The 14190-nt window shown below is 59.0% G+C and overlaps 11 protein-coding genes across 11 annotated transcripts; 6 read left to right on the plus strand and 5 right to left on the minus strand.

The window, feature by feature from the left end:
• Window positions 1-36: 36 nt before the first annotated feature.
• Window positions 37-696, plus strand: CcaverHIS019_0703520 (uncharacterized protein; the record flags this gene model as incomplete). The annotated part of the gene is made up of 1 exon (XM_060603775.1): window positions 37-696. One exon carries the CDS (start codon window positions 37-39, stop codon window positions 694-696), a length of 660 nt encoding a protein of 219 aa, XP_060460036.1.
• A 723-nt stretch (window positions 697-1419) lies between these two features.
• CcaverHIS019_0703530 (uncharacterized protein) lies at window positions 1420-2258 on the plus strand (the record flags this gene model as incomplete). The annotated part of the gene is made up of 2 exons (XM_060603776.1): window positions 1420-1685; window positions 1715-2258. 2 exons carry the CDS (start codon window positions 1420-1422, stop codon window positions 2256-2258), a joined length of 810 nt encoding a protein of 269 aa, XP_060460037.1.
• A 225-nt stretch (window positions 2259-2483) lies between these two features.
• CcaverHIS019_0703540 (uncharacterized protein) lies at window positions 2484-4174 on the plus strand (the record flags this gene model as incomplete). Its single annotated transcript, XM_060603778.1, has 3 exons — window positions 2484-2875; window positions 2906-3234; window positions 3876-4174. The coding sequence occupies 3 exons, from the start codon at window positions 2484-2486 to the stop codon at window positions 4172-4174; spliced, it is 1020 nt and encodes a 339-aa protein (XP_060460038.1).
• A 777-nt stretch (window positions 4175-4951) lies between these two features.
• On the minus strand, window positions 4952-5317 carry CcaverHIS019_0703550 (uncharacterized protein; the record flags this gene model as incomplete). The annotated part of the gene is made up of 1 exon (XM_060603779.1): window positions 4952-5317. The coding sequence occupies one exon, from the start codon at window positions 5315-5317 to the stop codon at window positions 4952-4954; it is 366 nt and encodes a 121-aa protein (XP_060460039.1).
• A 942-nt stretch (window positions 5318-6259) lies between these two features.
• Window positions 6260-6808, plus strand: CcaverHIS019_0703560 (uncharacterized protein; the record flags this gene model as incomplete). Its single annotated transcript, XM_060603780.1, has 1 exon — window positions 6260-6808. The coding sequence occupies one exon, from the start codon at window positions 6260-6262 to the stop codon at window positions 6806-6808; it is 549 nt and encodes a 182-aa protein (XP_060460040.1).
• A 598-nt stretch (window positions 6809-7406) lies between these two features.
• Window positions 7407-8177, minus strand: CcaverHIS019_0703570 (uncharacterized protein; the record flags this gene model as incomplete). Its single annotated transcript, XM_060603781.1, has 1 exon — window positions 7407-8177. The coding sequence occupies one exon, from the start codon at window positions 8175-8177 to the stop codon at window positions 7407-7409; it is 771 nt and encodes a 256-aa protein (XP_060460041.1).
• Window positions 8178-8375: 198 nt separating this feature from the next.
• Window positions 8376-8777, minus strand: CcaverHIS019_0703580 (uncharacterized protein; the record flags this gene model as incomplete). Its single annotated transcript, XM_060603782.1, has 1 exon — window positions 8376-8777. The coding sequence occupies one exon, from the start codon at window positions 8775-8777 to the stop codon at window positions 8376-8378; it is 402 nt and encodes a 133-aa protein (XP_060460042.1).
• Window positions 8778-9401: 624 nt separating this feature from the next.
• Window positions 9402-10205, plus strand: CcaverHIS019_0703590 (uncharacterized protein; the record flags this gene model as incomplete). Its single annotated transcript, XM_060603783.1, has 1 exon — window positions 9402-10205. One exon carries the CDS (start codon window positions 9402-9404, stop codon window positions 10203-10205), a length of 804 nt encoding a protein of 267 aa, XP_060460043.1.
• A 656-nt stretch (window positions 10206-10861) lies between these two features.
• CcaverHIS019_0703600 (uncharacterized protein) lies at window positions 10862-11239 on the minus strand (the record flags this gene model as incomplete). The annotated part of the gene is made up of 1 exon (XM_060603784.1): window positions 10862-11239. One exon carries the CDS (start codon window positions 11237-11239, stop codon window positions 10862-10864), a length of 378 nt encoding a protein of 125 aa, XP_060460044.1.
• A 722-nt stretch (window positions 11240-11961) lies between these two features.
• Window positions 11962-12852, plus strand: CcaverHIS019_0703610 (uncharacterized protein; the record flags this gene model as incomplete). The annotated part of the gene is made up of 1 exon (XM_060603785.1): window positions 11962-12852. One exon carries the CDS (start codon window positions 11962-11964, stop codon window positions 12850-12852), a length of 891 nt encoding a protein of 296 aa, XP_060460045.1.
• Window positions 12853-13214: 362 nt separating this feature from the next.
• Window positions 13215-14078, minus strand: CcaverHIS019_0703620 (uncharacterized protein; the record flags this gene model as incomplete). Its single annotated transcript, XM_060603786.1, has 1 exon — window positions 13215-14078. One exon carries the CDS (start codon window positions 14076-14078, stop codon window positions 13215-13217), a length of 864 nt encoding a protein of 287 aa, XP_060460046.1.
• Between the last annotated feature and the right edge of the window lie 112 nt (window positions 14079-14190).

The raw sequence follows: 14190 nt of genomic DNA on the forward strand, positions 1-14190 counted from the left end.
GGAAGGCAAACTACACCACCCCTCTTTTACTACACCATGGAGCTTGCGTTCAGGTGTCTGATGGGGTGGGAGAATCCCGCCGTCGTCGATTTTGGCCCTCCTCCTCGCGGGCCACCTGCACGCCGTCCGGTCCACCAACCGCGCGAGGTCAACCGCGCGGCCAGGCGCGGCATTTGGATCGGCCGTGCCATCCGCGCAGGCGCCGTCAACCTCTTTCTATTCCTCCCCGAAACAACTATAGGCAAGTTCTGCCCCGCCTGGGGATTGTTTACGGCCATCTATTTCTCCTTCCTGGACCAGAACGTGTTGCACAACGTGGGCGAAGATAGGATCACCACCACCCTGGAATACCTTCTCTTAACTTGCGCCCAAATGTGCTACTTGGTGGCCATGTTGCCACTTGTCATGTTCTACGTCAGACCCATGGTTACGGTGCTCGAACCGGTACGCTGGCAAATTACTCGGGCGATTGATTACTGTGTGTACCGGTTCTGCAAGTGGGTGGCAATGAGGATGACCAACGACCTCGACGACGAGGCACGACTCGAGTGCTTGGAGATGCTCGAGTATGCCGACACCTTCGGAGCGGCGAGACGCGTTCAGATGATTGATGAGGTGCTGAAGAGGGTGAATGAACTCTACGACGAGGCTTTGGAGAAACACCGTGCGAAACTCGCTCCTCCGTCCTCGGAATAGGCACTGCTTGACCCAGCTCCAATTGAGTACGTGTATTCTACCATCTGATACTGACTACAGGGCATAAACGACGACGAGAGGCGAAGCGTATAGCAGATTCGAGAGGTAAACCTCTTTAATAGAGTGGTATTATACTGTGATTCAGTCGCAGCGAGCACGGACAGGAACAGCTTCCATAGGCCGACTCACTGCTTCCTAGCGAGGTCGATCCCTAACCCACTTACAGAACGGTGCGGAAGTGTGCTTGTCACCATCCACTTCGTCATGGGCAGATATCGCCCTGCCGCCTCGTCAACAACATGAACTATGCGAGTGACGTACGCACAAGCCAACGCATCCGGCTTCTTCCTCACTTCAGATCTCACCGCGTCACAGGGGTCTGCCGCGCCCATGTCCGAGGTATGTCCAAGGTGCTGGTCTCAGTCATCACCGTGCTTAGCGACCACACGCCACCTTTGCCTGGGGTACTGCACTCTCTACATTAGCTGCCCTCTCTGCCTGCGCCGGTACAATCTGGTGCAAGTTGCCAAGATTCGCCCTGCACGAACCCGTACTCGCCTATAAGAGGATAAACTCGCCCTCGGTTCGCCAGTTGTTCAAGGGCGCTTGGAAGGTTGTTCCCGCCCGCACGTCATCGCGGCTCTCGTCTTCAACCAGTAACTCGCACGCCATTTCACGCAACGATTCCACTCTCTCTTTCTCACTTGTTTTCACGGCCTAGCCATGGACCGCCGCACTTCCGTCGCCGAGGGCTCGCTCAGCAGCATCAACTGGGCATCTGTCGCGCCTCCTCTGATGCCACCGTCGGCCAAGACTGCCGAGAACCCTCTCCGCCGTCTATCGCTCGCCCAGTCTGAGCTTCCTCCACCCCGCGCCCCAACTCCCGAACCAGTCCAAGACCGCCATCGCCGCGAATCCCTCGCGGCCCTCTATCCCCCTACTCCGTCGGGTGTCATCGCGCTAGCGCGCGATGCGGCTTCTAACCATTCGTGCGTCTGTCCAATTCAAACTGACCCAGATCGTACTGGACCAACATCTACCTAATCCTAATCCTCCCGCCCGTCTTATTCTTCGCCTTATCGCACCGCGTCGCCCTCGGGGTCTCGGCAGCAGCCAAGTCGACCTGGCACCTACTCACCGACGACCCGAACCACCCGGCGTACAAGAAAGCCGGCGCGCTCCAGATCGCCGCCCATCTCCTCATGGTCCCCCTCTTCATCGCCGTGCTTTACTTCAACCAGGGATACTGGCCGATCGAGTACTGCGCCTCGGCCCTGTTGGGGATTATGGTCATTGCGCTTCTCCCGATGCGCCCTCTCGCCGCGGTTATTGTCATGACATCGAGCCGGCGCGCCAAACTCAAGGCACACGTTGGCGAGCATGTGGAAATTTACATCCTCAGCACTACAGTCATTGTTGTTGCCGTGGGCCTTTACGCCCTCCTCGGCCATATTAACGCCGGTGTCTACGAGGAGATGCCTTCTGGGTTACAGAACCAGCTGGCGGAGCAGGTGGTGGCTCTCCGGGCCGAGCTCGCTGCCCTCAAGGCTGGTAAGGAGTAGGGCACGGCAGGTGTAAATAAGCCATAAAACCATTGTGTACTTAGCTCTTGCTCTGCAGCCCGAGCCCGAATACAGGAACAGGGTGTGCTTGTAATTGACCTACTCGAGCTTGGTTAGGTGAGAGCTTCCTGTAACCCCGGGAGCATGCACCCGACCGTTCCTCATCACCTGACCCAATAATTCCTGAGAACGTCATCAACAGCTTCTTGACAACGCCCACTTCCAATGACGGACATGCTGTGGCCACCATCCGACTCGGACACGTCGTGGAGCCCGCTGTCAGAGGCCGACAGTCCCGGCACGTTGTCGCCGCTGCCGTCGCTCGCCCTCGATGACATGGACTCGTCGGCGCTTCCCGTGTCCTCGGGCGCTATGTCTGGTGCACTGTCCTCGGGCGTATTGTCGTCTGGCGCACTGCTGTCCATTGATGCGCAGATCCAAGCTTGGCGCATGCCATCTGTCGAGGCTGTGGGGGGCTTGCGACGCGACACGGTGGAGTCGAAAGAGGCACCACCGTTCACCAACAGTTTATCGGGAGATCTGCCCACCCCCCCGCCCCCTCCCCCCACGCCATGGGACGTCGTGCTGCGCGCATGCGAGACAACGCGTGCTCTAGGGTGAGTCGGCGCTCAACATCCTGACGCCAGGTATATCCCCGGCACGCTGTTTGCGCTTATTGTTCTTCCCCACCTCCTGACTTTCGCCATGGTGTGCGCGGCCGCAACCGTGGCCAGGCGAGCTCTAGGAACCGCGCGGATGGTGCATCTCGGACCGGCGCTGATTTGTGCCTTCGTCGTTGTCTATTCTGTTAGCCAGTACAATACACGGTCGGATCTGGCCGACGAGATGGCTCGCAACGCGCGTGTCATGCTGGAGATCCGGCGCGAACTCGCGGTTATACGCGCACAGCTCAAAGAGGTGAACCGCGAGTGTGCGGGTGCGTCGCGGTTTGTAGGCAAAACCGTGCGCGAGCGGTGTAAGATGTCGGGAGAGGAGTTGCGGGTTCTATAGGGAGGTGAGTGCAGAGCTTCTCGACTCGTTTTACAACTTTGTCTGTATCCCTTGACGAACCCCGGTTCTTTTCTACTTGTGCAGCGTACCCGATGAGCCCGATGAGCTCGCGTCGGTTGCGTGATGGTTCTTTGCGAACGCACAGACCTACGCTGGAGATGCATCGCATCGCCACGATAGATGGGTGGCGACATGCACCATCTCTCATCTCATCTCTCCATCCACAACACGACGATGCCGACTCACCCCGATCGCCAAGCGTCGCACCATGCCGTGCCAATCCACACCATACGCCCACTCCTGGAACTAGTCGACTTTGAGGAACTGGCAGAATACGTTCGTGAGCGTGGTCGCAGCCCACCACTCTGTGGCACGCCATCGGGACCCACCACGCGCGCGCCAAGCACCGATCTGCCTAGCCCCGAGACGATGCACACCTCCCTACCTCCCACTAGTCAGCCTCCGCCCCGATCAAAAGCGCACACTCTATCCAAGCGCTCCGACCAAACGCACACTCTATCCAAGCGAACCGGCCAAACGCACACTCTATCCAAGCCGCTCCCCGGACCAGCCAGTAAGCACCCCACACCAAACACACTGACTCAGCGTGGCCAACCCCGCTCCGACATGCTCTGCACACCGTCAGCCTTGATATGCAAGTGTACCACACGATCAAGGACGTTCCCCGCCTCAAACTGCTGCACGCACTGCGGAAATCGCACCTCTGGGAGGGGATTGCCGACCATGAACTCGCCCGCCTGCTCCAGGTACATCAAGACTGGTCGCTGTGTAAAGTGTTGGAGAGGTTTCCGCCCGGGCGTGTGCCAGACCACGAGTGCGTCGACGCGTCCAGGCGCGGGACGGTGTGTGCGCCGCGTAAGCCCAAGAAGGAAGGCAAGGAGTAGCTGAGTAGGCGATGTAGCTTTGATTCTGCGCGCACTTTTGGGGATCTAGTTGGATCTCTGGAACACTGAGGCGCGTGTGATTTCTATGTGCAAGGCAGGAAAAAACACCGTGCATACTCTAACGACAACCTTTTATCCCAGAGAAATCCCCTTTGATATACCTCCCTTGTCTATTGCGTCATTCTCGATTTTGGAGCAGACTCAATTCGTCCATATGCGCCGAGCACTGCAGTCTGTTCATTCCCATTGCCTTGTGATGAGAGGATCGTACAGTGCGAAAAGCTATTTCATGTGCATACCAGCCTTCGAGGCGATCCAACACCCTGCTGTGGGTGTCTAGGCCAGTGTATATATTGCGGGAGATTTTAATCCCAGGTTGTCAATCTCTCTGCCCTATGGCGCGCATGAACCGTGGCTGGGAGCAAGGTCAGCCCAGTCAGAGGTCAGTGTTGACTAAGGCCTTGGTTGGTCTCTTGTTGAGGCAGATGTTGGCGAGTGCGAGCATGAGGGTGAGTGGGCGCGGGATGGATATGTGGATTTATACAACTGGCCAGAGTGATGAGATGATGGAAGTATTGTCCAGGTGGATCAACACGTACGTGATTGCGTTGTGCGTTGATGCTTTGTAGACATGTAAAGACTCAAGATGGGATTTCCAACCTGCCTTCCTGCTTTACCTGTGAGTGATTAAACAATTGGTTAAACGATCAATGGCCCTCCTGATATCGTCTTGGCTCCGCAAGCAATGCCCATCCTGAAGTTTCAAGTATCACCCATCTACAACCGAGGCCGGACATTGAGGGGGGTGACGCGGCCCGTGGCGTCGACCATGAAATCCACATCGACATAGACGGTTCCGTAGGTTCCATAGGTTCCATGCTGTGGCGAGGACCTGCGGTCATTTGGCCACACGGTGACGGGGTTGGTTGAGAATGAAGAATAAGCGGGGGGCGAGACAGGAGAGAAGGAAAACACGGGGCGGGGAGGAATCTCGAGCTGTGCCCTCGCCCACCGGGCGTCGTTGAGACCGGCTTTGAGCTGCATGATCTCCTTCTCGAGTTCCTGGCTCTTGCGGACGGCGGCGGCGTACCGTTCCTCTGTGAGTTCGAGGGCGCGTTCGCGCACGGCCAGTGTAGCCGTCATCTCTGTGAGTGCGCCCTGGGAAGATGTGGCGATACGCGAGACGTTTGCTGCTCCCACTCGTTGAGTGGTTCGGGCTGATCCACTGCGGAAGCGTATCTCGCCCAGGTTGATGATGACGGGGCTGGGGGGGGCGGGGATCGGGGTCGGAGAAGGAGACGCGGCGGGAGGGCATGTTGGGAGGTGGGGGGGATCAAGCCCACGCTTATGCTTTGAACAGCGACGTGTGATGGAATGCTACTTGTGATGGCCGTGCGCACTGTCGGAGTGATGAGGGTTAGTGGTGGAGAATGCATTGTGCATATACGCACTGTCAGAGTGATGAGGGTTGCTGGTGGAGAATGCATTGTGCATGAAACGCGGCTCCAAGGCAACAGATGTGAGCAATTCGACTTGAAGTTTGCCCGGATGGTCCAGCTCGGTCAGAATGTAGTGTGAGCAATGTAAGTCGACGGGTCCACAGGCGCGACTCGGCGCGTAGCAGACATTGCGTGGCGTCATTGTGATATCAGTTTGACTCGATGGCGCCCATCGTCACCGTATGGAGAGCCGAGAGCCGATGCGGGGTATTGGGGTTCAACCTCCACTTGAACTGTTTCATATCAGCTGCAGTCGGAAGCAAAGTCGTGACAAATAACGGGGGCATTCTCAAGTGGAGTCAAGTGGAGCCTCGGTCATGTCCGGAGAGAACTGTTATCACTCGTTGTTGAATCAGACTCGATTGGTGCCCTCCCTCGCTCTCTGCACGGGACCAGATGACAAGGGCCAAGGTGGAACAGTCCTCATCTCGGGACGCCGCAATTGGCTACATCTTACCAGCGGCCCCTCCGCATTCCACCCCAGGCAACCCCGTGCCATTCCTTATCTTCCTCTCATCCTGTATAAGAACCGTCGCATATCTACTCCAACCCCCATCTACTCACATCTCACATCTCACAACTCACAATGTCATCCATCGTCGACCGCCTCAACGCCCTCAAGGCCCAGGAGGACATTCTCCCCCTCGACGACTTTGCTCAACAGCTCAAGGACCTGCACCTCGAGGAACGTGCCCAGATCAATGCGTCCTGGACAGCAATTGCCCACGAAAAGGCCCGTCACGTCGCAGAGCGTAGTGATGCCCAGAAACGCCTCGCCGACGCAAAGCGCCGTCAAGTCGAGGCGGCGCATCATATCGCCGCAGCCCAGCGCCAACTGGACCAGGCGCGGCGTGAAGTCGCCGACGTCGAGGCCGAGATTGCCAGCACCGACTCGCGCATTTCTACCCTCGCAAAGGACATTGAGAAGGAGTACATTGCGCTAGCGGCGCACGTCGACTCCCCGGCGTACCAGTACTTTGCCTCGTTTATGGTCGCCCACCCAGGTCTTTTGAGCCCACGGAGCACGCCGTCGAGCAAGACCGTTTCGCTGCCGGCTAGCCCCGAGGCCAAGGCCATTGACAAGATCGATGTCGTTGTCGAGGTCGTCGAGGTCGATGTCGAGGTCGAGGCATAAAGGCATAAACGCCCATGTATAGTGCGTGTCTTTGGAAGAATGAGCTGACAGGCAGAATTTTTAAGGCATAGGCCACCAAAACGCCTCTCGTACGCATGTTTGGCATTAGTTTAGTTTGACTAGTTGGATGCATTGGGCTTGCACGCTGTGAGGTGGAGTGGGAGTGGGAGGGGAGTGGAGTGGAGGGGCCAGGTTGGAGCTGGGGTGCTTGATTGGATGGACCAATCCAGAGCGTAATGGGCTTGGGTTTGGCCAATAATATCGTCCCAATGCATTGAATGACCGATCTGGCTCTGGCCAGCTGCCAAAATCCATGCCGTAAGATAAGAAGCTCACCCGGAGGTGGCCGAGATTGTGCAGTACAGCCTAGTCGCCGCCTGCGTTCCAACTCAACCCCGAGGTCAAACGCGAGCAACATTCTCGTTGTCGAGGGGGGTTTTTTTGATGACGCCCGGTCCTCGACGTGGTCCTCGACGCGGTCCTCGACGCGGTCCTCGACCCGGTCCTCGACGCCCGGTCCTTCAACGGAGCCTGTGCTCGATCTACCTCCTTGAGCACGGAGCACCATGCAAGTGCTCGCACCTATCTACACTTGCATTCAATCCACCCCTCCACCCCCGTACGCCCGCGCACCAGCCCCGACGATACTCGTCACGAACTCGTACATCGTTGGGAGCTCGTGCACGCCCATCGCCCAGTATCCCATCACGTCTGCGTCGATATGGCGCAACACCAGCGCCGTACACAGTCCAAACACGGCCGCCACCGCCGCCGCCACCTTGACTCCTTCCTGCAACACCATCAAAAGGCCTTGAACCTCAACCCCAAACCCAAAAGCGGCCCCGATCGGAATACACGCGCCGACAAATGGTCCGGTTCCAGCGAGGAGCCATACAACTCCACTAATTCCTCCCGACAGGCGGTCGAAGCGCGTGCCGACCATCGCGACGGGAAGGAGGATGATGTGGATAACGCCAACTAACCCAAGGATTAGGGGGGAGGACAAGTAGTAGGCTGCAAGGACGGGGAGGTAGGAGAGGAGAGACATCCAGAATGCCAGGATGACGTAGTTGAGGACGCGCAGCCAGACGGTGCGTGCGTGGGAGGCTTGTGCTGCCGTGCGGACAATGTAGTGGACGGCGAGGGCGAGACTGTCGCCGTCGTCCGACGGTGACGGTGGGACTTTGCAGAGACCAAGAACGATGGCTCTTACGCCAGGAGGGAGGGCGAGGATGTCGCGTGCGAGGACGCGCGCGTCGGCTGATAATGTGGGGAGAGGCTCGGGGGTGTAGGGCGGTGGGTCGGAGAGAGGGGAGACGTGCGGCGCAGGTGCGTCGGGGTCTGCGTCGGGGTCGAGGGTGATGGGCATGTCGAAGGATGGAGGGTAAGGAGCGTAAGGAGTGTAAGAAAAGTGTGTGGGTGACTTGGTGATGTCGAGTTGGGCGGCGTGGAGAATATATTTGAATCGGGCTTTGGGTCCATGCCAATTCCATGCACGACAGGCACCATCTCCGATCGGCGACCAAAGCTTGTTCCCTCTTCTCCCTTTGTCCATGCTGACTATTCTCTAAGCGTAATGTGCCTCCTTGTAAACCTTTCCCTCCTTCCACCCGCTCTCTCCCTCCCTCTCTTTGCCCTTCCCCTTCCCGTTCCGCCCCTCGAGGCGATCGCGCAGCGCCTCCCGCTGCTCCGTGAGCGCGCTAACCTGCTGGCAAAGGTAATGATTATCCACTTCGACCCGACGCACGCGTCCCTGGAGGTACTCGATCTCCTCCTCTGTATCAACCAGCCGCAGGCGTAGGTCGCGGATATACTCTGCCATTGCGTGGGGAGGCGGCATGGGTTCGGCGAGGAAGGGGTGTGGGTCAGGAGGCGGGTGGAGGTCGTGGGCTATGTCCGCGAGAAAGGCGCGTTCGCCGAGAGGCGCCGAGTGGCGCTCATGCTTGACGGAGCCGGACGGAGCCGACATGGGGGGGTACGTGTGTGGCGCGGGGGGGACGAAGGCGGTGGGCGGAGTGAGGGGGGTGAGGGGGGTGAGGGAGTGGAGGGGGGTGAAGGGGGTGAGGGGGGAGAGGGTTGGTGTGGTGGGCGCTGTACGCGAGCGCTTTGGAAACATGCTGGGGTGGGTGGGGTGGGGTGGGTTGCTTGTGTCCGAGGTGTTGAGAGTCCGAAGTGTTCAGCGTCGAGCGTCCGAGCGCACTTATATCATTCTGCGGAGGGTGCGGCGTGTGAGCGTGTGAGCGTGTGCCATGGCTCTGGATGCGACTGAGTCACACCGGTGCTCCGTGTGACCATGTCCGAGGCCCGGAGCGAGGCCGTGTATGGAACGCGCAAGGGTGGCGCCAACATGGTCGGCTGTGGCCGGAGAGAGTCTGGATGGCGTTAAATGTGTGTCTGTTTTCCAGTAACTACAGAGCCATGTAAATAGCGCAACTGTAAATCGCTCACCTGTTCATTGCCCATTCCCTAAAATCTCTCAAGTCATAGCTTTAAACACCAACTAAGAACCAAACACTACTACCATAGACAATAGAAATGCATCAGTCTATAAACAGCCCTTCTGGCCAAGCCACGTCTCCTCATCCCATTCACCATGTCGTATGACCCACGGCGCGTAAAGGACATCGAGTGTGCCATCGACTCGACGCCGTCTACCTCGGCCCCCTCGGTCCTAGGCTCACCATTACGGCTGCACTCTCCGCTCCCTGTGTACTGGACGCCCCCGCCATCCCTCGAAACCACCACCCTCGACACCGTTGGCGACGTGGCGGGATTCATCGCCCGCGTCGCGTTCCACCTCCTGACCTTCACTGGCGGCCTCTACCTCGCCTCGACAGTCTTTACTTCACTCGCCCCCCTTCTGGAAGAGAGTTGGATATGGACGCCCCCCGTCTTTGTAGCGTGCGCCTTGGCCATGATGATGGCTCCATTTTGGGGCCTACTCGTCCTTCATTTCCTCCCATCCAAACCTAATTGGGACGGCCACACGCGCAAGTGCTTGGCTTCCATCGGAGTTGGACTCGGTCTGGCCGGGATTAGAGTCCTTATCGTCCTGGGAACGCTCGTCCATGCCACACTGCCCTGCCACGAGGTGACTCTGGCTTGTGCTGCCGACTCGGCGCTTGCAGTCACCCAGTCTCTCCGGACCGCGCCGACCAACAAGGTCGCGACAAGCATCGCGGTCAGCCTCGTGCCACTCGCCTGTGCGTGGTGGTATACGTCACGTAAGAAGACGATTGGGTATTATGTTTTCATGGCGCTCAAGGCGGCAGGGGTGGGATTGGCACTTGTCAATGTCTGGCTGGTGGTTGCCGTCGGGAGTGAGAATGACGCGATGAGGAATGAGCTCGGCAAGTGTCGTAACCGCACAGAGGGGCAGGTGCCGGTCAGTTTATAGACATGTTCGTAGATAGGATTGTAGATAATTGTGAATAGAGCAGGGGGATATGGGCTACGAGTGCAGAGCAATGCTATGGGATGTGAAGGGTGGCCAGCTTAATTTGACGCCAAGTTGTCATTGCTGTTCGTCGCTAACAACTGTGGGAAACTCGGGATGATCGCACTTTATGTCTTGGCGGCAGACGGTCAAACTTGCCGGCAGACGGTCAAGTCGACGGTGCGGTGGGTGAGGTGGCGTGGGTGAAACCGGTCCGAATCAGGCAAGGTGGGCGTGGGTGACGCTGTGGCAATCGCGGAGGGGCGGTCTAGAACGGGGCCGTCGAGGAGGAAGGCGGCAGCTGCGACTCAAGTAGTGATCTGTTCTGAGGAGGGACGAGGAGGGATACACTGTATCTGGAGGTGGGTTGGTGCAATGCATGACATCCTTCAATCGCGTCGATATCTGGTCTGTCTACCATTCAGTCTAACACAACGGCAGCGGCGAGTTGGCGACGCCGAGTTTGTGCTGGGGCCAGAGCCTGCGACGACGTGTCGTTCATGCTCTGATCAAGGGCTCCGTATGCAGTGTGCATGGCCGAGTTTACACGTTTGGATAAACCGCACGCCAGATTCGCATAACCAAAACTCAACGAGTCAACAATGCTTGCCACCCTTTTAGGTATGGTGGATCGGTGGCTTGGTCGACCACGTGGTGCCTCCCGCCAACTGCAACGGCAACCGCAACCGCGCCCATCCGCGTCCAGCCACGACGTCCAGCGCCGCAACATGCACCGCGACAATGTGCAGCGGCACCGCCGTGGCAAACAAGCACAGTGGTGCCGCCACACTGTCTACGCCCGCCTCTGCCAAACTGCGCTTGAACCGCATCGCCGCCATTGTAGCGACGACAATCGGCAGCAGGATGCCGAGACAGAACCCCGCCAGCGTCTCCTGCATCTGTCGAACAGCCACGAACAAATCGCAGCACATGTGCCCGGCGGACATGGCTGCTGCGATTCGGATCACCCCGGCCGCCGTCGCTATGGCGTCCATATTGGCAAATTTCGATGACTGATGCCGGGCCGGCGGGCATGGAGGTATGGAGGTGCGGCGCCTGCTTGCTCTCAATATTTGGGATTTGTGAGATGAGTTGAGAGTCGAAGTGTTGAGATGGTACGCAGTCGAGTGCGTGTTGAGTACGCTCAGACTCTGGGATGGATGGATGGAAAGGGGATGGACGGGAAAGGGGATGGGCCGATACCTTGACTTTTGACCAGGGATCAATCAACAAAAGCAGCGCAGTCGTCCGATGACCGCCCTTTCTTATTATACAATGACTCGCAGTCACTGTCATCATCTCATCTCTGCATTCTCCATCATTCATACCTCCCAGAATGACCGGCGTCAAGGGGTGGTTTGTCCACCCCAACCACCGCCACTCGGAACACTCTGCGACTGCAGAGCCCCCACCTCCAGAACTCACGCCGCAGACCCGACACCGGCGCTGGAGTTGGCGGCATCACTCCTCCCCCTCTCCTTCTGCCCCCTCCGCCTGGCCATCAGAAACCACAGCCCTCCCAGCCCTCCTCTCCGCCAACCACACTCCCTCAACCCCATCGCAGGCGCCTCGATCCGCACCTGCCTCCCTCCTCCCACCGCAGGCGCCCAGATCACCACCCGCCTCCCTCCCATCGCCAACCACCGAAAGCTTCCTCACCCTCTCCTCCCTCCCCTCCCCCCTCCCCCCTTCAGCCAGGCGCCGCCGCGCTCCATCCATGACGCGACCACTTCATCCAACCGGCCAGACGAGGTTCAAACCCACTCGCCCGACATGGCGGTTCCTCAAGAACCTCCGGCCACCCCATCCCCATCCGCCACCCCATGCGCCACCCAAAGCCAAGTGGGATGGCAAACGGACCGCAAAGAGGGACAAGTGCACGGGCCACGACGCTGCCGACTGGGATACCGAGCCAGAGAAGGGCACCAAGAAGCTGTTCGGTAACACTCTCCGGCGACGTAGGAGAGCTGCGTCGCCGCGTACTTCGCGCCCAGCGAGTCCCACTAGACCAGCGAGTCCCACTAGACCAACCAGCCCGACGGCACGCGCAGCGTCCCCGTCCGAGCGCGGTCTGGGCCGATCGCCATCCCGGCTGAAATGGCGGCGCAGTTCGCGTCCCTCGACACCAGCATCACGCACTTCCTCGCCAAGCTCGTTTCCCCTCTTGCCAATATCGCCGAGCTCGTTTCCCCTCCGGCCAATATCGCCCGGCGTATCGCCCGGCCCAGTCCCACGCCTCTCCTCGGTATCGACAATGACGACGTTGATGTCAACCGCCGCGTCTTCGCCATCAGCCTCTCAAACGGCATTGCCTATGACGCTCCCCCAACCCAAGAATGACATCTCAGCCGCGCAAGAGGCGCAGAAGAAGAGAGCACGCTCAACATCGTCAGTACATATTGCCCTCGGCGCCGTATTTGGATGTGTCCTTGCCCTCTCGCCGTGGCCCGCGCTTGCTGCTGCGCTGGCCGTGGTGCTGGCGATCGTGTTGGCGACGCTCTGTCCTACCGTGCGCGTGCGGGGCGCGCAGGCGTACACGACTTGCGGTGAGGCCGCGACGGTCGCTGTCGCGGCTGTTTACCGATGGGCGCAGGAGCGCAAGAGGTAGACCGTGCACAATGAGCCCATGGCGGGCGTGATTAGCGGTACAGCCGCGTTAGATGCTAGACCAACCACAATGGCTCTGTATATTACTGCATTGTACCTGTACATAGTCATGTACCAATTCTAGTACAACTGCTGGGAATGAGCGTGGGTCGACACAAGGATGTGTGATTATGCGTGGTAGCCGGGTAGCTGGGTAGCTGGGTAGCTAGGTGGATTATAAACCTCGGTATGCGCGCTGCGCAGAGATGTGTGGTGTCGATATTGGTGAGCGGTCCTGCCGCGATAGTTCGTGTATCATGGTCCAATGTGCGAGTTGTGGGTGAGTGGGAATGGCCATCAGTGTGACGAGATAGACTCGACACATCATGGATTCCTCGCGTAGATCTCGTCATATGCCGGAGGGAGGTGGACTTCCCCTTGTTCGTCGGGTACTGCGTCCTCGAACGCGCCCGCGTCCGCATGCCGAATGATCGTCGGGCCGCGCTGGAGACCAGGCTCCTCCTTCGCATTTCCAGCATATGGCAGCGCCGAGGGCCGGTCGTCGCTCCGTGACGTTTGCCGAGTAACTAACGGACGCGAGTACGAGGGCCCCGCATATGCAGTGGCTGGCCTCTGCGGTGTGTATGTAGTGGGCGTTGGCACCGGGGTAAACGCTGCTCCGCGGCTCGCCGAGCGTGAAGGGGGCATAATCGTGTTCTCAGGTGAGAGGGCGCGCGTGCTCGGCGCGCGGTCGAGTGGCGTCGGCATGCCCGAGCTCCAACCACCTAGCGTCGATAGCGGGGTTTGCATTGCCGATAATGGATGGCTGCTCGGTCCGACTGCCGAGAGCGGGACGTTTTCGAATGGCGCCTTGGTGTCTACCAAGAGCTTTGGAGCGGGAATGCGGCCGTCTGGGCGCCTAGATGGGCCCGGGAGCGCCATCTGGCTTGGTGCCGGGGCTACCATCCCAGCCACCCCACCGACAACCCCACCGACGGGCACCACATGCGGAGAGACGCCGACCGGACCGTATATAGATGGGTCGGGAGCGTTGCGCCGCTGGGGAGTGGACGGGCCAAACGTCCCCGATGGAGAGGAATGGAATGGAGGATAACCGACCGGCGGGGGCGTCTGCAGCTCCCGTTGCGAGTAGATTGAGAACGGGGCAAAGTGGGTCGGATACGTCCCACCATCCTGATAAGTCGAGGGATCGTCTTCGAGGTCATACTCCGAGTTGGGGCGGGACATGGTACTGAGTGTACGTGCGTACGACGATCCATCGACAGCGAACACGTCCATCTCCGAATTATCCGTCCACGCGCTGGTAGTCTGGAACGTTTGGGTATCAAACGGCTTTACG

The sequence above is a fragment of the Cutaneotrichosporon cavernicola genome (assembly GCF_030864355.1).
Source record: "Cutaneotrichosporon cavernicola HIS019 DNA, chromosome: 7b".
Taxonomy (NCBI): domain Eukaryota; kingdom Fungi; phylum Basidiomycota; class Tremellomycetes; order Trichosporonales; family Trichosporonaceae; genus Cutaneotrichosporon; species Cutaneotrichosporon cavernicola.